This window comes from Brachyhypopomus gauderio, chromosome 19 (genome assembly GCF_052324685.1).
Source record: "Brachyhypopomus gauderio isolate BG-103 chromosome 19, BGAUD_0.2, whole genome shotgun sequence".
NCBI classification, from domain to species: domain Eukaryota; kingdom Metazoa; phylum Chordata; class Actinopteri; order Gymnotiformes; family Hypopomidae; genus Brachyhypopomus; species Brachyhypopomus gauderio.
In genome coordinates, this window is record NC_135229.1 from 14,842,133 (window position 1) to 14,866,065 (window position 23,933).

At 45.3% G+C, this 23,933-nt stretch overlaps 1 protein-coding gene and 1 long non-coding RNA gene across 2 annotated transcripts in view; one reads left to right on the forward strand and one right to left on the reverse strand.

Moving 5' to 3' along the window:
• Positions 1 to 826: 826 nt before the first annotated feature.
• LOC143483172 (uncharacterized) lies at positions 827 to 4,886 on the reverse strand. The gene is made up of 3 exons (XR_013122424.1): positions 4,475 to 4,886; positions 2,998 to 3,169; positions 827 to 2,669 (listed from the first exon to the last, which is right to left on the reverse strand). It is a non-coding gene; the product is annotated as an uncharacterized LOC143483172 (long non-coding RNA).
• Positions 4,887 to 6,595: 1,709 nt separating this feature from the next.
• The window catches only part of me1 (malic enzyme 1, NADP(+)-dependent, cytosolic), a 73,072-nt gene continuing 55,734 nt past the window's right edge, over positions 6,596 to 23,933 (forward strand). The window contains exon 1 of the mRNA XM_076981594.1: positions 6,596 to 6,784. Within this exon, the coding sequence (XP_076837709.1) occupies positions 6,656 to 6,784 (129 nt within the window). The 5' untranslated portion in view covers positions 6,596 to 6,655. The remainder of the gene's footprint in view (positions 6,785 to 23,933) is intronic.

Here is a 23,933-nt window from a genome sequence, read left to right on the forward strand (position 1 = left end):
TAAAATGTGGAATCAAATGTTCCATTTAGGAGAAAAAAAAGACCATGACATCTAAAACATTTTCATTTCATCAAAACTGCTCAGTGAATCCATATTTCCCTCAATTCTAGAGCTAGGATTGGGGTTGGGGTTGGGTTTGGGTTGGTTTGGGTTGGTTTGGGTTGGGATTGGGGTTGGTTTAGGGTTGGGCTATGTGAAATGAATTAGCCAATAACAAAAAAGACTTTCTTGGTCTGTAACAACTCCAAAAGCATTTGACGGGCAAGCAGTCTAACAGCCATTGCAATTCAAAAGTTTGCTGGTTAAGCAAAAGTCAAGTTTAAAAAACAGGTTCAATGCTTTTCCATTTGGGAGAAAAAGAGAGACAGAGGTAATGAAAACGTTTTCATTCTGACATCACACACTGGGCTCAGTCAAACCCTAATTTCCTCAATTCTAGGGTTAGGGTTAGGTTTGGGTTATGATACATGACTGAGCCAATCATAAAAAAGACTTTCTTAGTCTTTAAAACATCCACAAACATTTGAAAGGCAATGATTTATGTTCTTCTGTGGGTTCAAGTGACATGCTCAAGCCCACCTGTCTGTAAATGGCTGACAGCATGCATTAAAGGGGGTTATGCATTAAAGGGGGTTCTGTATCAAAGGGGGTTCTGCATTAAAGGGGGTTCTTTATCAAAGTGGGTTCTGCATGTTTGTTTGACAATGAACACACAAAGTTTAGAGGCAAGGAAACAAAACCTTTTTATTCTTTCTATATCATCAGAATTGCAATAATGTTTTCCTCAGTTCTAGGGTTAAGAGACAATTGAAAGGCATGCTTTTAATCTGTGTAGTGATCAACCACACCAAAAACCAACCAATTTATCAGTTTTTGGCTGACTGCAAGCATCTTGTCATGCTTGGCTCCGCCCCCATGTGTCATGTCCTTGTTTCCGTGTTCCATGTGCTTTTGTTATCCTTTCTGTGTTCACGCCTCATCATTTGTAACTCCGCCCCTCGTTATTGGTTTCATGTGTGTCTGGTTCATTCACTTTGTTAGCCTGTGTATACCCAGTGTTCTCAGTTAGACTTGGCTGGTTATTATTATATACACTGGTCTGTGCTACTTTCTGGTTTGCACCAATCCCTGATCTGTTCGTGTTACGCTGTTCATTGTAAGAGTTTGTCCTGAAGTGCGTTATTTCTCCTGTCTCCGAAGTATTTGTGTTGGATTTGTGTCTGTTTCTGATGGCTCTCATAATGTGACCCTGGACTGTTTAAACGACAGTGAATATGGATTTTCCTATAATAAATTTCTATCTTCTCAGTACATGCCTGCACCTCACTATTGCTCTACAACACCCTCGTGTTACACATAAATCATAGTCAAGTCATGTATTTATATAGCGCTTTTTACAACAGCATTTTTCACAAAGCATGTTCACAGATGCATGATTTCAAGCCGCTGGCGACGCCAAACGTGACTGTGTCAAGGATAAACCGAACAAAGACACACAAGGCAGTCTCGTCTCCCTCTGGTCAACACTGGACACCACAACAGCAACAATATAAACAATAGAGAACAAAATAAATATAAGAACGTGTAAGCAACGGACGTCTGTTATGGATTGCTAGAAGTCCTTGTCTGTGTTTGATGAGTGCTGGTTTGTGTGAAATTCATCTGGTTCAGGAATGCCCCAGAATGAGCTGCCCAGGGCGGTGGAGATGTAGGTGGCTGGTGGAGGAGGGAGGAGCCACACTGGGGGTGGGGAATAGGGAGGGAATCAAGAAGTGGGAGGGGCCACAGCAGCTGTCAGCAAAAGTGTTCCTATACCTGTCATCACTCATACAATATATCCACCCATTTGATCCTCGATGTGGTGCAGTTTCTGGATTATTCCTTAGGCATTTCTATATTCCACACAACAGCACTGTTCATAGTAACCTGCTCATCGTACCACACCATTGCTGTTATGAGCCGTCCTAGCACTGGACACTGGAATAAAGTATCAGAGAACAGCAGATCATAGTTGTGCATATTCATAGATCAGTTTTTTCACACTGTCAGAGTCATCAGTGAATATGTGCTGTTGAAGTTGTCATAAAAGTATGCTGCTGTTTGCTCTGACCATGTTGACGATGGTCTCTTTCTGTTCTGGGGTGGATAACACAAGGTGTAGTTTACTTCTGTAAAATCATCATGTGAACATTTTATCAGCATAAAATGAAACGTTACTGTAAGTTACTATAACTACTGATGTGGTACTACACTACAGTAGTACAGTGGTATACAAAGTTCAGGTCTGAGTTCAGTGGTAAAGCATGGAGGATCTATTCTTATTTATTTTCATTTGGAAATGTACAGATGATGCTACAGTGTAGCAACACAGATTAGGTTGGACTACATGGTCAACCAAAGTGGCTTAGATATCATCCATTATTGTTGTTCATCCTCTTCCTCATTCTTGTCCTCCTCTTCATCATCTCTGTGCAGTATTGGACTCTGTTGTTGTACAAAACTAAACTTGTGACATCTTTATAGGGATCAGGCTGTGATTACTAAAGATTTGTAAAAATTATCTTGAAGTGTTCTTACCTGTGTTCTTACCTGTGACGACTGGGTTTGGATAATTCGGGTAAAAGGAAGACATGGTTTTCATTTTTCAATGTTGTGTCTGATGTAGGGAACTGTAATGTTTTGCAAAAAGTGTGTTTTAAAATTGCTAAGTGAGCATAAGGCAGAGAATGTGACTAAGGTTTAGTGCACCAATTAGTGGTTCCTGTGCTGTAAGTACCAGTTTCTGTGTCTTAGTGACAGCAAAAGATTGTACTGGTGTGTGCAGGTGTGTTTAAGTGCTCTTTCTCTGTTTGTGTGTCTACTGCATGTGTGCATGTTTACTTGTGCTGTATACTTGAATGTGTGTATGCATGTGAGCACGTGTGTGTGTGTGTGTGTGTGTGTGTGTGTGTGTTGCCTCAGGACCAGGTGGCTGCGCTGACTGTGCTAGATGAAGACCTGTAATCCTTAGTAATCAGGCTCCTTCCTCACTGTCTGTTTCCGGGGCTACTAGAACGGTAACTGCAGATCTCAGAACAGCCTGGGGTTTCTGCTACGATGGTGAAGGTAAACAGTTGTGTTGTAGCAGTAGATCCTTGATCCCTGATCATCAGATCGTCTCGTGCACTATCTGGGATGAAGGCAAGGTTTAGGAATTCCTGTGTTTAATTACAGGGTAGAGATCTGTGACCAGTTGGCAGATGTCTAAGTGTGTAATCAGACAGGGGAAGAGCAGTTATTATACTCCAAATATCACAGAATTATATTTGTATCAACAGGAAGTAAAACATTAGCTGTACTGCTGAAGAGATGTGTGTGTATATATATATATATATATATATATATATATATATATATAGATGTGTCTTAACTAAGTTTAAAAAGGACCTAAAAGACCTTTTGGTGAACTCTGTTCAACTTTGGTTTCTAGAGCTGTTCCTCCTCTGAGGTCCATTGTGGCCTCAATGGAAAATTTAAAAAATGTCCAGAACTTTCTTCACGATAATGGGGTTCGCTGAATGTGATTGCATTCTGTGTGTGAACCTGTATTCACTTATATGTGGCATCTTTAGCATTTTCTCATAAATATAATTCTTGAAGTATATACATTAAAGCTACTTTGTAATGTTTTGTGACATTTTTGTCATGCAAGGATGACAATATTATATGATTTTTATAAAAATGATATGAAAATCTAGTTTTCCTTTAACACACTATAAATCAACCACAATCTGACTGATTTGTTTCATGTGCAGTGTGTATGTTTTCCAGGCTACCAAGTCCATCTCAAGGTGTCTATGTGTGTGTGTGTGTGTGTGTGTGTGTGTGTGTGTGTGTGTGTGTGTGTGTGTGTGTGTGTGTGTGTGGTAAATGTAAAAGTGCCATAAAGTGGCAAACAAGGGTTTTTTCTTCCTCTAACATGGATTCAAGTGATAGAGAGAGAGGGGGAGGCAGAGAGAGAGAGGGAGAGAGGAAGAGAGAGAGGGGGAAGTTTGTGATTTTGTGGTTGGGAATGCAGATTTCTCCATCTGAGGATTTACTGTATTGTGTTGCTGCTCTTAAAGCCTCGTGTCCTTTTTGACTGTTTTTTTTTTACTGTTTTGTAACACAATGCTGTCATATGATCACTTCCTGAAACAGCTGTTTCATGACATGAGAAAATTTTCACAGGGGAGCTGATCCTACAAACATTAATTATTTCTCTTGACAGAATAAACAGTCAAATAAAACAAAGATAGGAGAGGGCGTGGCCCCAAACTGAGCCGAACACCCCTGCTGGTTCTCACAAATGTTTGTCTTCTTTTTAAAGGTTTAACTTTGACTTAAGACATTTACAGTGCTAAATCTGAAAGAATGTGTCTTAAGTCTGAGATTTTAGTCCAGTTTTGTGGGTTATTGGTGCTGACGATATCGCTAAGTGAATTGAGACACATACCTCAACAAAGAAGACTCATCCACAGGCCATAGAAGCCAAAACCTTCTCCAAAACATGCCATTATACACAACAACTGGGTGGCCTCTAATTACAACAGTTCACTGAAAAAATGTTTGTTCAGAGAGAGCTTTGCAGAGAGGAGACTGTTGATATTTTCTCTGATGTTTTAAATGGATGTCGCATGGGTGATACACAAGGAGTGCCCTGACCTTTGAACCCTAACCCCTACAAAGGCAAACGCATTATAAACACCCAAGCAGCAGTCATACAAATGGGTAGTTTTAGATAGCAGAACAGCTACAACAGAGACTTTTGAATAACAAAATCGCCCAACTGACATATCACTTAGTATCACTTAGTTCTCTCTTAAGAAACTCTGTAATCAGGGGGTGTTTTGGTGCCTCCCGCAACAACAAACTCAATGACGAACACCACAAAACTGGTGGGTGGTGTCCAATCTCTCACCTGATCTTTTACACCCACACACTCGCTGCAGGGTCTGGAGATCCCATCACACACACATCAAGGGATATCCTTGCATTGCTTATGAAAGCACTTGATCACAGTCAGCAAAGTGTGTATGTACAGGCCCAATGCAGTATATCCTGATCTAAAACCAGTTCTGACAGCATTTTTGAATAACTTTGAATATGCAGACAAAAGTGTTTCAAGGTTTTTATCGTAGTTGTGTAATTAGTCCTAGAATGTACTAGAACAAATGCTTGTCTTAGTCAGCACTGTCTACTTCTCTTAAATTATATTGCATAATAACATGGGCAGTATAGTCTGAGAAGTCTGAATTCCCAGAAAATAACTGTATTCTCCAGTGAACGCACAGCTAACAGCCGAGCCCAGTATCTGTTGTATGAGGGTGGTGAGTGTGGGCTCCTCTGCCCAGCACTGGCTGCTTAAACACAGCCAACAGGCAGGAAGCCCCACAGTCAGAGTGACTCAGCAGGCTGCCTTATCTGCATAGCCTGTGAATCAGCAAGAAGACACACACATGCACGCACACACACACACACACACACACACACACACACACACACACACACACACACACACACACACAAACACAAACACACAAATGCAAACGCACGTGCACACGCACACACACGCACGTACACGCACACACACACACACACAAACACACACATGCAAACGCACGTGCACACGCACACACACGCACGTACACGCACACACACACACACACACACACACACACACACACACACACACACACACACACACACACACGTAGGTATCTGAACATATGCAGTGTAGTCTGTTTGCTGCCTATGGTATCTCCCCCTACAGAAGCAATATGCAGGTGTACAGTAGTGCTACAGATAATACGGGAACATAACTCCCTCATGAATAATCATCACTCACTCATGAATAATCATCACTCCCTCATGAATAATCATCACTCCCTCATGAATAATCATAGGTAATCAACTCCATCATTACTGCTGACGGCTCTTATACCCTTCTACTTCAGCACTGATATCTTACTCAATCATGTTGTATTTCATGAGGCCATTACCTAATGCTGACTAGACTGACCTTCACAGCTGAAGGCTATGTTCTAGCCATGACCTGCTCTTCTGGCTGTCAACAGGTCATGTGACACTAACAACCAATCCTGTATGATAATTCAGTTTTATGTTGATTTTCCATATAGAGATGTCAATGTCAATTGATAAATCTCGAGTGTCAAATGAACAAGAATTTACACAGCTTGAAAAGATATTATAAACAAACATATAATATAAAGTGATAAAAATATTTTTTATCACAGTGACTAAAATACACAGTGACTAAAATACATAACCATTAAATGTGCAGGACAACAACAACGCTGGTTTTTTTTTTTCTTTATTAAAAACAACATAAACAACGTAACGTCCTATGTCAACAGTCAAATATTTTGGTGTAGCCTATAGCTTTTTTTAAACACTTGTGCACTTATATAATTTGTTATCTATCATATAATATAATTTGTTATCTATCAGTACCTTTAACCCCAGATTGTCGATTTTTATCATTGTTTAATGTACACAGCATCACTACCGAACCGATACCGCCGCCTATACCCGTTCGGTGCGCCATCCCCGCGCGCAGGGCAGACGCGTGCGCTTGTGGCGAAACGCGCGTGCAGCTATTTAAGGAAGGGGAAACATGGCACGCGCTTTAGTCAAACGGGAATCCGTCGAGCGCGAGATGCACAAACCAGAAGAGCGGAGCAGGGCGTTCGTGTACACGCAGAAGAGGGGCTATGACATTACACGCAACCCCTACTTGAACAAGGTAACGAGAAAGGTCGTGTTCGCTTCTCCCCGCGTTAGTTTAGTCGCGGGTCCCGTGGACGGCTGGTTCGCTCATACCACAGCGAGGTTGGGGGTGTCGGTGTCAGGAGGACCGGTCCACAATTAGATTTAAAGGCACAGAAGACGCGCTGAGCTGCTCCCTCGGGTCACAGAGCCCCGGGCAGTCCTGGTCCAGTAACGCACTAACCAACACAAACACCGAGGATGTAATATGTTTGCGTGGAAGAAACTGACCTAAATTATGTAAATTATTCCCGTGGTGTGAAGGACGGATCAAGAACTATATATTTTGTAGATTTAATCTAATCACTTGGGTCAGTAAAAGTTTCGGACTGCTTCATAATAATCAACAATAACCTTCATAATAATCATAATTTCTCATTTAGACGTAATAAGAAACAAATCTGCTTAGTCAAACAGATTGGAGTGTGGAGTGTGTAGGGGTGATGTGGACAGAAGTGTTGACTCACAAAATGAAGGAGATTCATGACAGGTCTGGGGTTGTTCCTGCAGTAGACGGGTTATCCTCCTGTTCATATGCCAAGCCACTTTATTAGATCGACCTGCCTTACACCTACTGGTCACTTTATTAGATAGACCTGCCTTACACCTACTGGTCATTTGATAGTCTGACTAGCGTTGCGCAGGTGTGCTGCCTACAGATTGCCCATTTGTTGCCATGCGCATCCTTCCTGATCCCAGATCAGTTTACAGGACCACCAGACATGTTTTAGCTTCCCAGGACAACAATGACACATCCGCTCACAACAGTGAGACTGGCGTGATTATGGCAGTAGTTTATACGAACAGTGCAACTATAATACATGTGTTGAAACGTGTCAGTAACTCTTGTGTTGTGGTTTCATAATAAAATACTTCAGAATAAGGTCATGCATTTTGGCCTGTTTGTGGGCATCTACTTTATTTAGTTTTAAGGTGTTAGAAATACAGGAAGTACTCAAGGCATCAAAACTTTATTTCAGTATAAGGAGTAAGACGTGGAAAACGTGGAATATTTGAGGCTTGATCTCTCTTATTTACCCGAGCTCATGAACTGTGTGACACTCCCCCAGTAATAAGGCGTATCTTTCTGTGTTCAGCAATCTGCTCACGCTTTGTGTTATTATCAGGATTGGCTTCAATAAGTGAATTATCACCTATGACCAACCTTAGCTGTTATATGGTCTGATAAACCTTTGCTGACTATATTACAGTAAAATCATTAGGACATCCTTGTAGCCATAGGGAGATTCTGTGCAGCTTTCACTGTTCTGTGATCAGTTTCATTTGATTTGTGGCTGAATGTCATATTTTCCTGCTGAGACTGAGTGTGTATTCATGGGCTCTACAGCAGCGGTGCTGTCCTTAAGTACAGTGTGTGATTGAACCCTTTCACTGTTCTGTGATCAGTTTCATCACCCTAACCTTAAGTACAGTGAGTGATTGAACCCTTTCACTGTGTTGCGCTGGCACCATTTGTGGGCTGATCAGGCCTCTCTCTCATGATCAGATAAAGATGATATTGGTGGGGTGGCTGGTTCTCCTCCTGCCCCCTGCCCTGATCACGGGGGGTGGAGGTGGGGTGGGGGGGTTGCCCTGGTCACGTGACGGGGTGACAGCCTGAACTGATGTAGCTCCTGCTCTGTTGGCTCAGTGCCACAGACCAAATTCTGCTGACAAAATGGAGCTCTGCCTGTTATTAAGGTAAATGACTCTGCTCTACTGCAGGTGTGTGTGTGTGTGTGTGTGTGTGTGTGTGTGTGTGTGTGTGTGTGTGTGTGTGTGTGTGCTTTGTAGAGGATCGTTACAGAATGAGTTCACATTTTTAACCAGGTGTGCTGCACCAAGATGTGATGAATGATGACTGTATATTGTACATTAATTCACAGGGTCTATCCGAGTATACAGACATTTGGCATTTGTTAATGCTTTATAATTCATATTTCATTTGTGTGGAAAATGGAAAATATTCAGACATTGTATGTTTTTCTTAGTGGGCTGAATGCAGAATTGTTGAAATGTATTTGGGCTGAATTGATTTTCTGAAGAAAGTCCCCTGACCCTTTAAACCAATAGGCTCTTTTCACACTGACCCATTTTTCACAGAGGTCATGTTTAAGGTGCCTTCTGCGACTCTCAGGGCCACAGTCAGGTGACTGGAGCCCCAGACCACTCACTCCGTCTGAATAGCCTCTTCTGTGGAGTTGTGAGGTGGCTCTCAGACGCACTCTGATTGGTGTTGGTTAAATATTTAGGATAGGCCTATGTCTAAGTGGAAAAGCCCACTTGGTGCTCCACAGCAAAATAAACTCAAAGTCTCAGCTTGATTTGTGGTGATTACCATCTGGGGGTCTCAAAGAGCTGGAGTATGTCCTTGGCCATTTCAGAAACACATTCCTGGGGCCCATGAACTTAATTCCAACTTATGACCACTAATCAAATCTGTGTTTGCCTTTAGACAAATGCTCTGTAATTTCCACGGTGTTGTGAGGGATTCACTGTAGCTAAATTGTAGTTTAATGAGATGTGTTTGATCTGTATTTCTGGCGTCCTTTACACACTACAGAAAGGATTCATGTATTTCCGACAGCATTTCTGCTGGTTGCTGCTGTAGTTTAGTGTTCATAGCCGCAGGACTCTGGAGTGTGAACCCCAGATCTCCTTCATGGTTATGATGCGACTTCCTGTTCCTGTCATGCTTTTCAGACAGACTGTCAGCTTAATCCTGGGATTAATTAAAAGAATGTGCCAACACTTGGAGTTGTAGTTTTGCTAAGAAAATCTGCTACCTTTGAGTAGATTAATAGATTCATTTATTATAATTGTCACGCTACGGTCCCCGAACCCTTCCTTTGGGGCGTGTGTTAACGTTGTCTGCGTCTATTCGTCTGCGTCTGTGTACCTCCGTGGGTGCGGGTGCGTCTTGTCATTATCCGTCTCACCTGTGGCTCGTCTCGTCATCACGTGGGGTTGATGTGGTCTGTCTATTTAATGTGCGTTCGCGCAGTGTCTTGTGCTCGTCGTTGTCTAATGTTTGAGTCTACACGTTACGTGTGTAAGTGTCTGTTTAGCGTGCGCTATTGCGCAATAACCTGTATGCATTAAAACGTGTCGTTGTGCCTGTGAAGCTGGATTTGTGTCTCGTCCTTCGCCTCGCACCCAACGTCACAGAACGACGAGCCGTCAGAGACACAACAAGCCATGCCAGGCTACACCACCCGGCCAAAGAAGGGCAAGAAGCCCAGCAAGCGCCGCCATGCCTCTGCTCCTGCCCAACACCGCGCCGCCACCGTTACTCCCGAACTTATGGAGCAGGACCCTTTATGCAGCATCATGCTGCTCCGGGCTCGGGAGGCCAGCACTGGGGAACTGGCGGAGTATTTCCGCCAGACCGCGGTGCGGATGTGGAGGGAGCGACACCCCTCTCCCACCAGAGACCTCTCGCCCCTGAGGGTCGGCTCCCTCGAACTCTGCTCCACAGAGAAGACCCCTGAGAGCGAGTTCGAGGGGGAGGAATCGGAGGGCGAGGAGGAAGAGGAGGATCAGGCTCCCTCGGTTTGTTCCGCCTCCACCGTGGACTACGGCGAGGAGGAGGATTACCCTCCCTCCGTGTGCTACGCCCCCACAGTGGATTATGGTGGGGGAGAGGGGAACGAGGAGGACTACCCACCGTCCGAGTGCTCCGCTCCTGCCGTGGGCTACGGCGAGGAGGAGGAGGAGGAGGACGACGATTACCCTCCGTTCGAATGCAACGCACCTGCCGTGGGCTACGGTGAGGAAGAGGAGGAGGAAGACTATGATTACCCTCCGTCAGAACGCTCCTTCCCCGCCGTGGGCTACGATGAGGAGGTGGAGGAGTTAGAGTCGGAGGAGGAAGGCAGTCCGCCTCCCTCTGAGTGTTCCGCTGGGACTGTGAAGGGGAGGTGGACACCAGAGACGGTCCCATCCTCCGATCGTTACGGTGGAGAGAGGATGGACTGCTCCCGGGGTGGCAGCCCGGAGCAGTCCATGGAGTGGGACCAAGGAGAAGAGGAGGAGGAGATGGAGACCGCAGGGGATCTCCCAGGCGGTCCGCTCAGGGCGTCTACCGGCCGCGCTGCACCCGGCACGTCCGCCGGTCGCGCTGCACCCGGCACGTCCGCCGGTCGCGCTGCACCCGGCACGTCCGCCGGTCGCGCTGCACCCGGCACGTCTGCCGGTCGCGCTGCACCCGGCACGTCCGCCGGTCGCGCTGCACCCGGCACGTCCGCCGGTCGCGCTGCACCCGGCACGTCCGCCGGTCGCGCTGCACCCCGCGAAGGGTCTGCTGCGAGGACCGGAGGAGGACCGTCCGCTGCAGCACCGGCAGCTCCCGATCTCTCTCCCCTTATCGCTCTACTCCTGGCGCGTAGTCTGGCGCCTGTTTCATGTTTGTGTATGCCAGTGTTCGTAAGTCTTCCCATTTGTGTGCCTAACCCGTTTTTCCCTTTCGTGCCACTATGTGTAAGTGTACCTGTGTGTGTGTTTGTGAATGTCCCGTTAAATGTGTCTAACGTGTTTTCCCCCGTCTTCCCAGGGAGGGTGTTCTAGACTGTGTGTGGCGGACTCTCCGCCGAGGGCGTTCATCTCCCAGACGCAGGACTGGGCGCTTCAGATCCGCCCATCGACGTGGGTTCGGGGCACTCAGTCCTGTTGGCACCCCGGGACGGGTAGTGCCCTTGGTGGGGGCGTCTGTCACGCTACGGTCCCCGAACCCTTCCTTTGGGGCGTGTGTTAACGTTGTCTGCGTCTATTCGTCTGCGTCTGTGTACCTCCGTGGGTGCGGGTGCGTCTTGTCATTATCCGTCTCACCTGTGGCTCGTCTCGTCATCACGTGGGGTTGATGTGGTCTGTCTATTTAATGTGCGTTCGCGCAGTGTCTTGTGCTCGTCGTTGTCTAATGTTTGAGTCTACACGTTACGTGTGTAAGTGTCTGTTTAGCGTGCGCTATTGCGCAATAACCTGTATGCATTAAAACGTGTCGTTGTGCCTGTGAAGCTGGATTTGTGTCTCGTCCTTCGCCTCGCACCCAACGTCACAATAATATTAGATTAGATGAATAGAATAATGCAGAATAATGTATAGTAGAATAATGTATATTACATTATGTATATAATATTATTTAGATAAATTTAAATGATAAAATATTTATTTGCAAATTAATATTTTTACAGAGAAGAGGCTGTTCTAGACGGTTTTCCCATGGGGTCAGTCTGGGGTCAATCGTTTTGTTAGGGGGCAAGTAACATTAGCCTGTCTTTTCCCCCTAGGGTTCAGGGGTTAATATAACTTTCTTTTTTACTTTGTAACCATCAGTGCATGAGTAAAAATGACAACACAATAATAACAGTCTAATAAATAACAATTACAATAGCTTAATAATAATATCACCACAATTTATTTACATGTTGCAATTTGATTTTGAAGCATGTTTTTGATTTGATTTTGGGCATATGTGTAACACTGTAAGAAAACTAATGTTCAGTTGTGGATTTGATGTAAAAAAAAAGATGTTTGGACATGTTTGATGAATAAGATGTAGCCATATAGTCAGATCTTCTTTTTCTAGTGTCAAATGTGTCTTGTGCCAATTAGCTATGTGGGGACAAATGCGTCCTGATCCACAGAAGTGACCGCATAAGGGATCTGACCAGAATCCCCCCTGCTTCCCTTTAACACTGTATGAACACAAAGAGTAACCAGGGTGTATACATAACAATTATTTGACCGTGAGCTCCTGCATTGAGGGGGGCCGTGGGGGAGGCCAGGCATGTTGGTACCGGGTCATCACCCTCCTGGTCTGCACCCCCCCAGAACCTCCGGTGCTACTGGCATACGACCCACATGCTAAGGGTCATTTTCTTTTTCATGTGGCGTGCTGAAGTGTCCACTGGGAAAGCTCGCAAGAATTAGGAAATGAAGTCTGGATAGAGTGCTGCAGGGTGGAATATTTGGCCCTCTGTGGTTGTCCAGCGTCACTGATTAAGGTCAGAGTCTCCGAGGCTGTGAGTGTTGTCCACTGTTTGCTCCACGGGGTGGGTGGACAATCCTAATTTGATTCTGATGAAAGTTGTGAGGCCTCCCATCCGTCAGCTGGAGTTGACTCTTTCATTCCTGCCCAAAGTTCTCCACACTCTTTCCTGACGGCCCACACCCTCCCTACCTGCGGTTCAGACAGGATGTGTATAACTGTGTACGCTTTGTGCTCTATGTGTTGTCCAGAGGGGGCAGGAGGAGAGAAGGAGGTCTCTGTGGAGCTGAAGGAGGAAGTGGGAGCAGTCCTGCCCTCTCCACAGACCCCCTCTGTGCTCTTGTATTATCTCACTTAATGAACTGCCTGTGTGAATTAAAGCAAAATTCTCTGCGCCAGGCCGCAGACGAAAAAACGAAAACAACACAACACATCAGCCTCTCAGCGGCGAGGACGGCTCCCATTACACTCACACACATACAGCATATCATGTTCTTCAGAGCCAACACACCAACAGATACTCTTTCAGCTTGAGGTGAAAACAAGAGTTAAGCTCAATTTCATATGCGGCACCTCAGGACCCAGAGATGCTGACCACAGTGCTCTCTTGGGGAGGGGGCGGTGGGTGGAGGGCGTGTGGAGGGGCGGTGGGTGGAGGGCGTGTGGAGGGGTCGGTGGGTGGAGGGTGTGTGGAGGGGTCGGTGCGTGTAGGGCGTGTGGAGGGGCGGTGGGTGGAGGGCGTGTGGAGGGCGGTGGGTGGAGGGTGGGTGGAGGGCGTGTGGAGGGGCGGTGGGTGGAGGGCGTGTGGAGGGGGTGGTAGGTGGAGGGCGTGTGGAGGAGGTGGTAGGTGGAGGGCGTGTGGAGGGGCGGTGGGTGGAGGGCGTGTGTAGGGGTCGGTGGGTGGAGGTGAAGTACCAGTTCACACTGTTCACAGTTTTACTAGAGTGGACCAATAGAAAATATGTTTTCTACAACACACCTGACTCCCACTCCAGGAAATACAGAGTACTCACCTGTGTGAAATCAGATGTGCTTGAGCCGAGGAAACCTGAAAATTGCAGCTTTCACTCTGCTGTGATTGGTCTTCAGATTAATCATGATGCAGGATGTACAAGACGAGTACATAGATAAGCACACTTGTGTATGCCCCTATTAGAGGAGTTAGTTCTGGACACAGACTATAACACACAGCTATAAAGAAGAAAACTCCATTCAGTACCATGGAAGCCAGGAAAATGGTGTTCTCCAGAGTTATTGGCACCTTTAGTAAAAAGCAAGAAAACTGTTGTGTTTATTGCCATTTTAATGTCGTTTTGTGATGTTGGCCTAAGTCTATATGTTGTTAAATGACACAATTTTGCAGATTCTATATAACATCCAGCTGTTTCATGATTCAGCCTTATTTCTTACAGTTTCATTGGTGGGTTAGTGGTTTGGGTTTGGCAGAGAGAGAGAGAGAGAGAGAGAGAGTGAGAGAGAGAGAGGGAGAGAGAGAGTGAGAGAGAGAGAGGGAGAGGGGGAGGGTGAGAGGGAGAGAGAGGCAGAGGGAGAGGGAGAGAGTACTTTTTTGAAGCCACTATATATTTCTCAGTTACCATAAATTTGCTTTAATTCCTGTGGAACGATCTGCCTCTCACATATATACTGTTTTTGTGACTGTGTGATCAGATTGTTTTGCTCCTGTGAGCCTGTGAGCTTCCCCCCCTTGGACATCTCTCTAGGTGGCCTGTGTATGTGTGGGTGACAGGCCAGGTGTGTGCCCAGGTGTGACCACCCACAGAGACATTACACTCTGTAATGTGGTCAGAAGAGTGAGTGAGCTAATATGAAGCCACACATATGGTCACAAACACAGTGATTCCTCCCATGCAAAAATATGGACATCTTATTGTGCTTATCGGTTTGTCTGTAATGCTGAAACACCTCACAACCACATTGGTTGAGAAGTCTCCATCTAATGGTCATAATATTCCTGTGTTATAAAGATGTATTTGAAAGTAACATTGTTGTTCTGGTTTCACAAAAATGATTTACATTTAGATACATAATAGCTACATAACATAGAACATCAAATACTGGTTGGGTTCCTCACAGCACACGATGATAAGGTTGGCCTTGTACATTAGGCAATATGTCTGTAGTGCTGTGATTGTGTTTTGAAGCCGTTGACTTTGAGCTGAATCACACAGTGGTTTAGTAGTGTGTAAACACTCCTAATTGAACCAGTGAAACAGCATGGTTGAGAAAAGTGCTTTTTATTTGGTTTTCATTCATATTTATCTGAAAGAGAGATATATTAGAAAAAAATTGGTTCTTTTCTCATCTCATAGCTGTGAGGCGTTCTGCCAAGCACAGCTTGATGGTGAATCGGTGTTTTGTGAGCCTAACTGAGTGTCTCTGGCCAGAGGAACCCCTGCTCCATGGGATTGTGGATGCCCACTGCTAGCTTCCATGTGTATATGCTGCACAAGGCTTTGACCATCAGAGAATAACAAACACATTTACTCATCCATGATGTTTGCAGTTTGGTCGTGCTTGGTCCAGTATATTAAGAGAGCTGGAGTCAGAGTTGTTATTGAGTCAGTTCGAGTGAATCACAAAATGTCTTACAGCACACAGGCTGCAGCTGGAGTGTAGTTGTTTATTCTGGTTACAGTAATGAATAATAATAATATAATATAATATAATAAAGACTTTCTTTCATTCAGTTGTAGATGAACCAATACTTAATCATATTCTTAAAATCATTTATTAAAAACAAACAAAAATGTATTAACTTCAGTTAAAATAGTTATTAAGAATACTGTTTATTGTTATTATTGTTGGCTTTACCTGAGAGACAGAGAGAGAGAGGGACCCGCCAGTAAAATAGGTTTGTGGTATCAGACCCAATACTTGTAATCAGGTGAATGTAATCTCATTTAAACTGACTGGTGGCATGTTAAATCTCTGAATATGAGCTTGCTAAACTGGAAGAGAAATGTTCCCTCTCGTATTCAGCAAGGTAGAGATTACTGCCACTCAGAGAGTTTTAAAGCCCCAGTCTGTGTTTACTGAGCCAGGAAAGGTATTTGCTTGCCTGTGCCACAAGTCCATCTCTTAAATACACTTTTGCCATGGTGGCGTGTCCATCTAGCAGACGTCCATGTGGGTGGGCTTTGGACCAGACCGAAGAGAGTTAGGGTGGAACAAGAAGGCACTGGGGTCCAAGTTTGACCTGGCCTTGGAGGGAAGGCTGCGATTTTATCACTTAACTGAGGCCTACAATTCATTGATGTCTGCCTGCAGAAGCTCTATATGTTAATGGTCTGGACTCTGATCTGCTAACCTGATAGTTCTGCAGTACACCATACCATGTTTTAAATGGAACCAAAGAATGCCTTCTGTGTGCAGAGACACATCCTTATTGCACCTATAAAATTATTATTTATGGTTTTCTTTTTTTGCCTTTTAAATGTGACATATTGGGGAATATAAAAAGCCCATAAGGTGACATTAGCTTCAAGTCACAGGGAGGAAAAAACTATTATTATAGTGATGATAGCACAACCAGCTAAGCTTAGCATGGGTTCCTATGCTTTAAGCTGCCCATCAGATCTGTTCTCTTACCCCTGACTCATTTCTACATTAAAACCAACAAATATGAGAAACATCAAGATGCTGCTGTTTAACTACATGCCCAGCTGACCTTCCGAGATGTTTTAAAGGCTAGGACTGCTCCAAAGATTGCAGAACGGGTTAGGGTTAACACGAGAGGCATTATGACAGGTGAACATGAAAACCATCCCACATGATTCAGACCTCCTTTCTGTGGTCATTCATAAGAACTCGGGCTTAAACTTCAGCTCAAGTGATCCGACTCCTTGGGTTTTTGCCACTGGAAAGCAATTTTATATGTTTGTGAACGGTTTCCGGGGAACCTATTCACTTATTTCTGTTTAATATATTGTAGTGCAGGTTGGGATATGATGGTCCCGTTAAGCTTTTGAGGACCACAGGGAGGTCTACAGTGGGTGGTTTGATTGGCTGTCATCCTTGTTTGCTTTTCCTGTTAAGAGGGAGACCATATGTGGCTAGTGTTTCTAAATGATTCTCACTGAGGTCTCTGCAGTACCTGCAATACCTGTTTTTTCACTCTACCGGTCATGGAGAGTTGCCTCTCAAACCTGTTTCTGACAGAAATGTCATCTAACAAGTTAACACAGGATCTAGCTGATTGGTTGGAGTTTGATGTTTAGACACACGCCAAGTCAAACTGACACACATGAAGGAGTGTTCAAGGCCTTCTCACAGCCTTGACCTTATCTTCTCCCTCAACACAATGTGCTATCATGCAGTTTTGTTCCTTCCTGCCATGCTGTGCTTTCTCCTTTAACCTGAAATGGAAGCTTCTGTTCATCTACATTTGAAAAGGTCAAATTAGGTCATAGAAAGAATGGTGTAATTTGACCTTGTGCACATGCTGGATTAATTTGGGGCGAGTCACTGAGAATGAGGCAGGTGTATGTTCCGCTGTACCAGAGAAACACACACAACCTGCTGTTTTGATTCATTGATCTCTAGAGAAAGGTCCAACTAGAGAAAATGATTCATGGGTTGAAAGTGTTTCTGCATCCTTCATCATCTGTTCAGTGAAGAACTGCATAAAAACATTAATGTTACTGATCATAAATAAAAGCTATTAGAATCCTGCTAGCTTTTACAAACGTATCTCAGTTTTATTTGTTGTTAGCTGAGGAAACTTTACTCCTTTATTTTGAGCTGTCTGGGTCATGGGTGTATATTAACATAACCGTTTCCATGGTGCTGAGTGCACTGACCAGTCCTCAAAATAAGCAGAAGGCCAAATTTATTAGGAAGTGTTGGCAAGCAGATGCTAGTTTAATGCTAACTGCTGACTGGGGAGTGTAGTCATGTGTTCACACATTATTGTAGTAAATAACACTCTTTGCTCCCTGTCAGTGGCGGACTTAGCAATTTGAGGGCTCAAGGCGAATTTAGCTAGGGGGCCCATCAACATTAATATGCGAGAAATAAGTTAGCTAGTCAGGGGGCCCCTACAGTGGGCTGCAGTGGAAGGGGCCCAAGGCAGTTGCCTAGCAATGCCTCTATGCAAAGACCGCCTCTGCTCCCTGTTACAGTCCAGGATGTTGCATCACACCCAGAACATTTGATGAATGGAGCAGTTCCTGCACAGAGCTTTGTGAAAAATGAGACAAAGCAGAGAAATGTGCTTCACCTGAAGAGCCTTATAAGACTCAGGGAGACGACAGGAAGACGACAGGGAGACAACGGAGAGACGACAGGGAGACAACGGAGAGACAACAGAGAGATGACTGGGAGACGACAGGGAGACAACGGAGAGACAACAGAGAGACGACAGGGAGACGACAGGGAGACGACGGAGAGACAACAGAGAGACGACTGGGAGATGCGCCACTGATTCATACAGACACGTGAGGAGGGAACCAATATGCAGTGAAACAGAATGACAAAGTCAAGAAAAAACAGATCCAGTTTGGTCCAAATAGTGTTTTTCTGGACAAGGGGAGATGTGACAGGGGTTTGGTGTGTGTGTACCAGCGTCTGGAGCACTGTGGACATGGCAGAAGCCTGCTCACTGCCCCAAAGCTTTTTCTGTGCTTTTAGTCCTGATTTGATCTGTATGTAATATCATTCTGTACTCAGTATGTCTCTGGTGGATTTTGTGGTGAAAAGTTTGTTCATATACTTGGGATTGATTTATGAATCATCATGAATTATCTTCATGAGCAAGGTTTTTATATTAAGCTTCTGTGTATAGATTATATTTCTAGAATTCCTGAGGTTTGGGTTTTGAGAAAATGTCTAGCTTGCCATAAGGAGATGTTGTTAGGGATCCATAAGTAAAAGACACCCTTTTGTTTTTTCTCAGGGTAATTCATCTGATTAAGATGAAATAATAATGCCTTTGTTCCCAGATTTCAGACAGGAGCTCCAATAAAATAAAAACAGTCCAAGGCAGATTGTGCACCGGTCTGTGATTCTCATCCTGCCACTGAACAAGATTACTGTACTCCCTCCACAGAAGGAGGATTTGTATGAAGTCCTGGGTGATGTCTCTGTTTCCAGAGCACTGACCAGCTTATTGTCTTCTCCTAATGCCTCTGATCTGATAACTTCATATGACTCCATACACACATATCCAAACTCTTTTGCTCTTGCATATAACAATATAGTCAGAACGTTCTAGAATGTCGGCCTGCAGATCTAAGCCTTGGTCTAACCATACAGTCAAAACAGTGTATTGTGACGTCCCTGAATTGCTCAGTCCTTGGGATCGCCCAATGTGGTCCACGGTGTATCAGATATTTCAGACCCAACCCAACACCGACAGCCCAGAGCGAATGCCATCTCACACCTGCTGGCGACGCCGGCAAACATTTATTTTTGCTATGAATAGAAACCCTTCTTCCCTTCCTCAGGTCCAACCTGATGACGCCTTACAGCTTCACAAGAAAACAGCAGCTGTTTCTCTTTTTCATAGGGTTTTTACGGTGGGGAAAAAAACCTGCCTTTTTTGTTTTTGTATGCCTGTCTTTCTGTCTGAGCTGTTTTCTATCTCCTCCTTATGACCATAGCAACCACCATGTTGCATCCATAACAATCTTTGTTTCAAACAGGGCAGAGGTCAAAGGTCAGAGGTATTACTTTTCTCAGCATTATGTAAAAGGGAAATGTCTTTTGTGAACTTTTACCAGTGTAATCTTGGCACTGGCCCTGGAGCTGAGCCACATATGAATGGTTGGACAGTCAGAATGCAGATGGGATTTGCTTGAGTTGGTTCATGCATGTTAACAAGAAAACAAACACAGAAACAACATTTGCTTCCATAACTGCTTAAACAGGGTTTTGGCTGTATGTAACACAGGTAGTGATCAACACTCAGCAGTCCAAATATCTCTACTGTCTGATTCCTTCATACGGATCCAGCATGTCAAATAATTTTCCAGGAGTGAAACCTGTTTATTTTCTTTTATGTGTAACACAGGAGCTTATGACAGACATAATCATGCAGTAAAACTCCATCAGCATCAGCAGGAAAAATATGGAAAACTTGTCCAATATTTAGATAAACAGAAGTTACCTCAAAGTTCTGACACAGAAAGCTGATTATAACGTTGCCTTCAGTGTTTATAGTTGAGGTGACTGTGTTCATGTCTGTCCACACATACACACCATTATCCTGAAACAATAGGAACACTCTGCCCTTTATTCTTCAATACAAAATGTGCCTAGGCTGCTCCTGTTTGCTTTTCAGGGTTTGGGTTGTCTGCTTCTCTCTCTCTCTCTCTCTCTCTCTCTCTCTCTCTCTCTCTCTCTCTCTCTCTCTCCCCCTCCCTTTCTCTATCTCGCTCTCTCTGTCTCTCGCTCTCCCTCCCTTTCTCTCTCTCACTCTCTCTGTCTCTCTCTCTTTGCCCATGGCTCTGATCCAGGTGAGCTGTTTGCCATCCTCAATAGCCCCTCCCTGCTCCCTCTGCTGCCCCTGTTGCCCCAGCTCCTCCTGCCACCCCTGCTCCCCCTTCTCCCCCTTTTGCCCTTGCCCCCCCTGCTGCCCCTGCTCCCCCTGTTGCCCCTGCTACCCCTTGCCCATGCTCCCCATTGCCCTTGATACCCCTATTGCCCCTGCTGCCTATGCTTCCGGTTGCCCCTGCTACCCCTGCTGTTCTTCCAGCTAAACAGATCTCATCTAGTCTTTCAGTCTGAAAGCACTCATGGTTTTATTCTCTCTTATCACTGGTAGTTAAGTGAACAGTTCATGCACCTGATTGGCTGCCAAGTTATCACCTAATCCCAGGTAAAGAAAAGATGGATTCCCTGATCGTGAACTGAATTGAAAGTCTGAGGAATACAATTTTTTAGTTCTTGTTGTTAAGGCAAACTGATTGGATATGTGTGTCTTTGTGTTTGCACATGGGTGTATCATTCTCTCTATAAGTCATATTATCCCCTAGCTGTTCATATGTAGCACACCAGCTGAGCTGGAATCCATCATCTCTGTGGTGGGATCCATCAGCTCTGTGGTCGGATCCATCAGCTCTGTGATGGGATCCATCAGCTCTGTGATGGGATCCATCGGCTCCATGGTCTCTATGGTTTCATCCATACTGATGATCTCTGACTAATACTGACTTCACATTGACTGAAGCCCCTTGAGTCACACGGAGCATGACGGTACCGGTCAGAGGGTCATTTGGTACCGGGCCGCACAGAAAAAAAAATTGCCGATTGCCTGTTTGTATTGTCGACTCATGCGGCATACCGAGCGTTTCCATTGCCTGTTTGATCTCCCGTGCTCTGACCCTTGCTCACTCCCCAGACCTCGTCTCCTGCCTAGCTCTTCTGTACCTCCAGGATTCTGCTCTCCCATTATGACCCTGGACCGTCCCGACCACCCCAAGAGAACGTTAATGCTACTAAGCTTAATGCTAGTGATTTACCTGTCGTTCTCTGTACACGTGATTTATGTAAATAAAAGCGGTATACTTCCGCAATTGGATCCCTCTCCGGCTGGTCAATACATTACAGAAATACTTTGCCTATATATGGATCCAGCAGAAGTAACAATCATGACTCTCACCGAAACTCTCACCAACTCACAGATATCATACGGAGTCAAGGAGTCAACATCGCTGCCCTCCAGCTGCAACTACAGCTTCTACCCCCGTGAGTGTCCCAGTGGCAGTACCTGAACGTTATGATGGGTCTCCTCGATTCCAGGCCGATTTACAGAAGGTCCACTTTATCCTATCATTCCTCACTGGAATAGCTGGTGCCTGGGGTACAGTATTATGGGACAGCAATGACCCCGCCCTCCAGTCTGAGAGTCAGTTCACCGCGGTGTTCAGGGCTGTCTTTGATCATCCCGCCGTCGTGATGTGGGAGATTGGCTCTATGTGATCCAACAAGGACAACGTAGTGTGACCGATTATGCAAGGGAGTTCTGGCTGCAGGAAGCGGATGGAGTGACTCGGCCTTGAAAACTGTTTTCCGCCGTGGTTTAAGAACCGAGTTTATTCAAGCTGCTGCAAACGTTGACAAGGTATTGTTGACCTACCGTTCAGGTATAGCTGACGTTTCTGTCACTACGTCCTGTGCACCACTTTCCCATGTGTGTGATGCGAGTTCTCGGAAAACTGATGAGTTCATACAACTGGGCAGGTCCCCACTCATATGCCAACCCTTACTGGCTATTAAAAAACAAAATAAAGTGAGCTTCCCTGTACAAATATCTTGGGGGGTATAGATACGGACCTGTTTTAGTGGATTCAGGAGCAGCAGGTGATTTCATAGATCGGGACCTAGCCTACCACCTACACCTCCCCACCTTACCTGTAGATCCTCCCTTGAGAGTAAAGTCACTGAATGGACAGCCTATAGGCGAAGGTGTGATTACTCTTCATACCTGGCCCATAGAGCTACGCGTAGGTCTGTTCCACAATGAAATGCGAGAGTTCTTCCTCATATCCACGCCCGAGACGCAGTCATACTCAGTTTTCCGTGGCTGTCGATGCACGACCCTGAAATCTCCTGGAAGAAACAAGAACTCATTCGGTGGAAAGACAGTTGCCTCAGTAAGTGCATTCACCTACCACTCCGGTCCTCCTTGGTGGAAAGCCCAGACACTCCTCTCTCCGACATCATCCCCGCGCAGTATCGTACATTCGCTGACGTTTTCAACAAGGACAGTGCCTGTCATCTGCCTCCTCATCGTCCCTGTGATTGCGCGATCGACCTCCTGCCTGGAGCCCCTTTAGCTTGTAAGACGAAACCTTACCCTCTATCACGTCCTGAAGATCTGGCGATGTAGTCCTACGTCACTGAGGCTCTGCAGAAGGGGTTTATTCGACCATCCATCTCTCCGGTTGCTGCTGGCTTCTTCTTCGTAGAAAAGAAAGATGGGGAATTGCGCCCTTGTATTGATTATCATGCTCTTAACGTAGTCACATCTAAATATGCTTACCCTCTCCCCGTTATCACTGCCTCACAAGAACGCCTGATGGTGGCGAATGTGTTTACCAAGCTTGACTTACGGAGCGCTTACAACTTGATCCGTATCAGAGAGGGCGATGAGTGGAAGACAGCCTTTGTTACCGCCAGAGGGCACTATGAGTACCTAGTCATGCCATATGGACTGACAAACAGCCCCTCTGTGTTCCAAGTGTTCATGGATGAAATCTTCCATGACATGATAGATGATTTCGTATTTGTTTATATAGACGATATCCTGATTTACTCCACGTCTGTCTCAGAACATGTTAAACACATCTCTGCGGTGTTATAACACCTACGGGACTATAGTCTTTATGTGAAGGTGGAGAAGTGTGAATTTCATCCCTCCTCAGTGACATTTCTGGGATGTACACTGTCCCCTGGCTGGATCTCCATGGATGCCGCAAAGGAGGCTGTCACGAATTGACCAACCCCTCGTTCCATGAAAGAACTGCAGCGATTCCTGGGTTTTGCTAACTTTTGTCACTGTTTCATCCGAGGATTGGGTGAGTTGGCAACCCCTCTCACTAATCTCTTAAAAGGGGGGAGAAATCGGAAATTCACCTGGGCCGCCGAAGAGGAACAAGCGTTCTCGCTCCTTAAGAAGGCTTTCACGTTAGCTCCCATACTGCACCTTCCCGACCCCCAGCTCCAATTCATCGTGGAAGTCGACGCCTCGGAGGTAGGAGTGGGCGCTGTTCTCTCTCAGAGGCAGGGGAACCCACCGAAACTATACCCCTACGCCTATTTCTCCAAGAAACTTACACCGTCTGAAATGAATTATGATGTTGGTAAACGGGAAGTCCTGGCCATCAAGCTCGCCCTCGAGCAGTGGAGTCATTGGTTAGAGGGAGTGGAACACCCCTTCATTGTATATACTGACCACAAGAATCTTGAATACCTGAAGTCAGCCAGACACCTGAACCCGCGACAAGCCAGGTGGGCACTGTTTTTCTCTCGATTTCGTTTCTCTGTGTCTTACAGACCCGGGTCAAAGAACATCAAAGCCGATGCTCTATCACGGATCTACAAAAAGGACAAAGCAGTCCAAGAACCTGAACGTATTCTGCAGGATTCCTGCTTTCTTGCAGCTGTCAGATGGGTACAA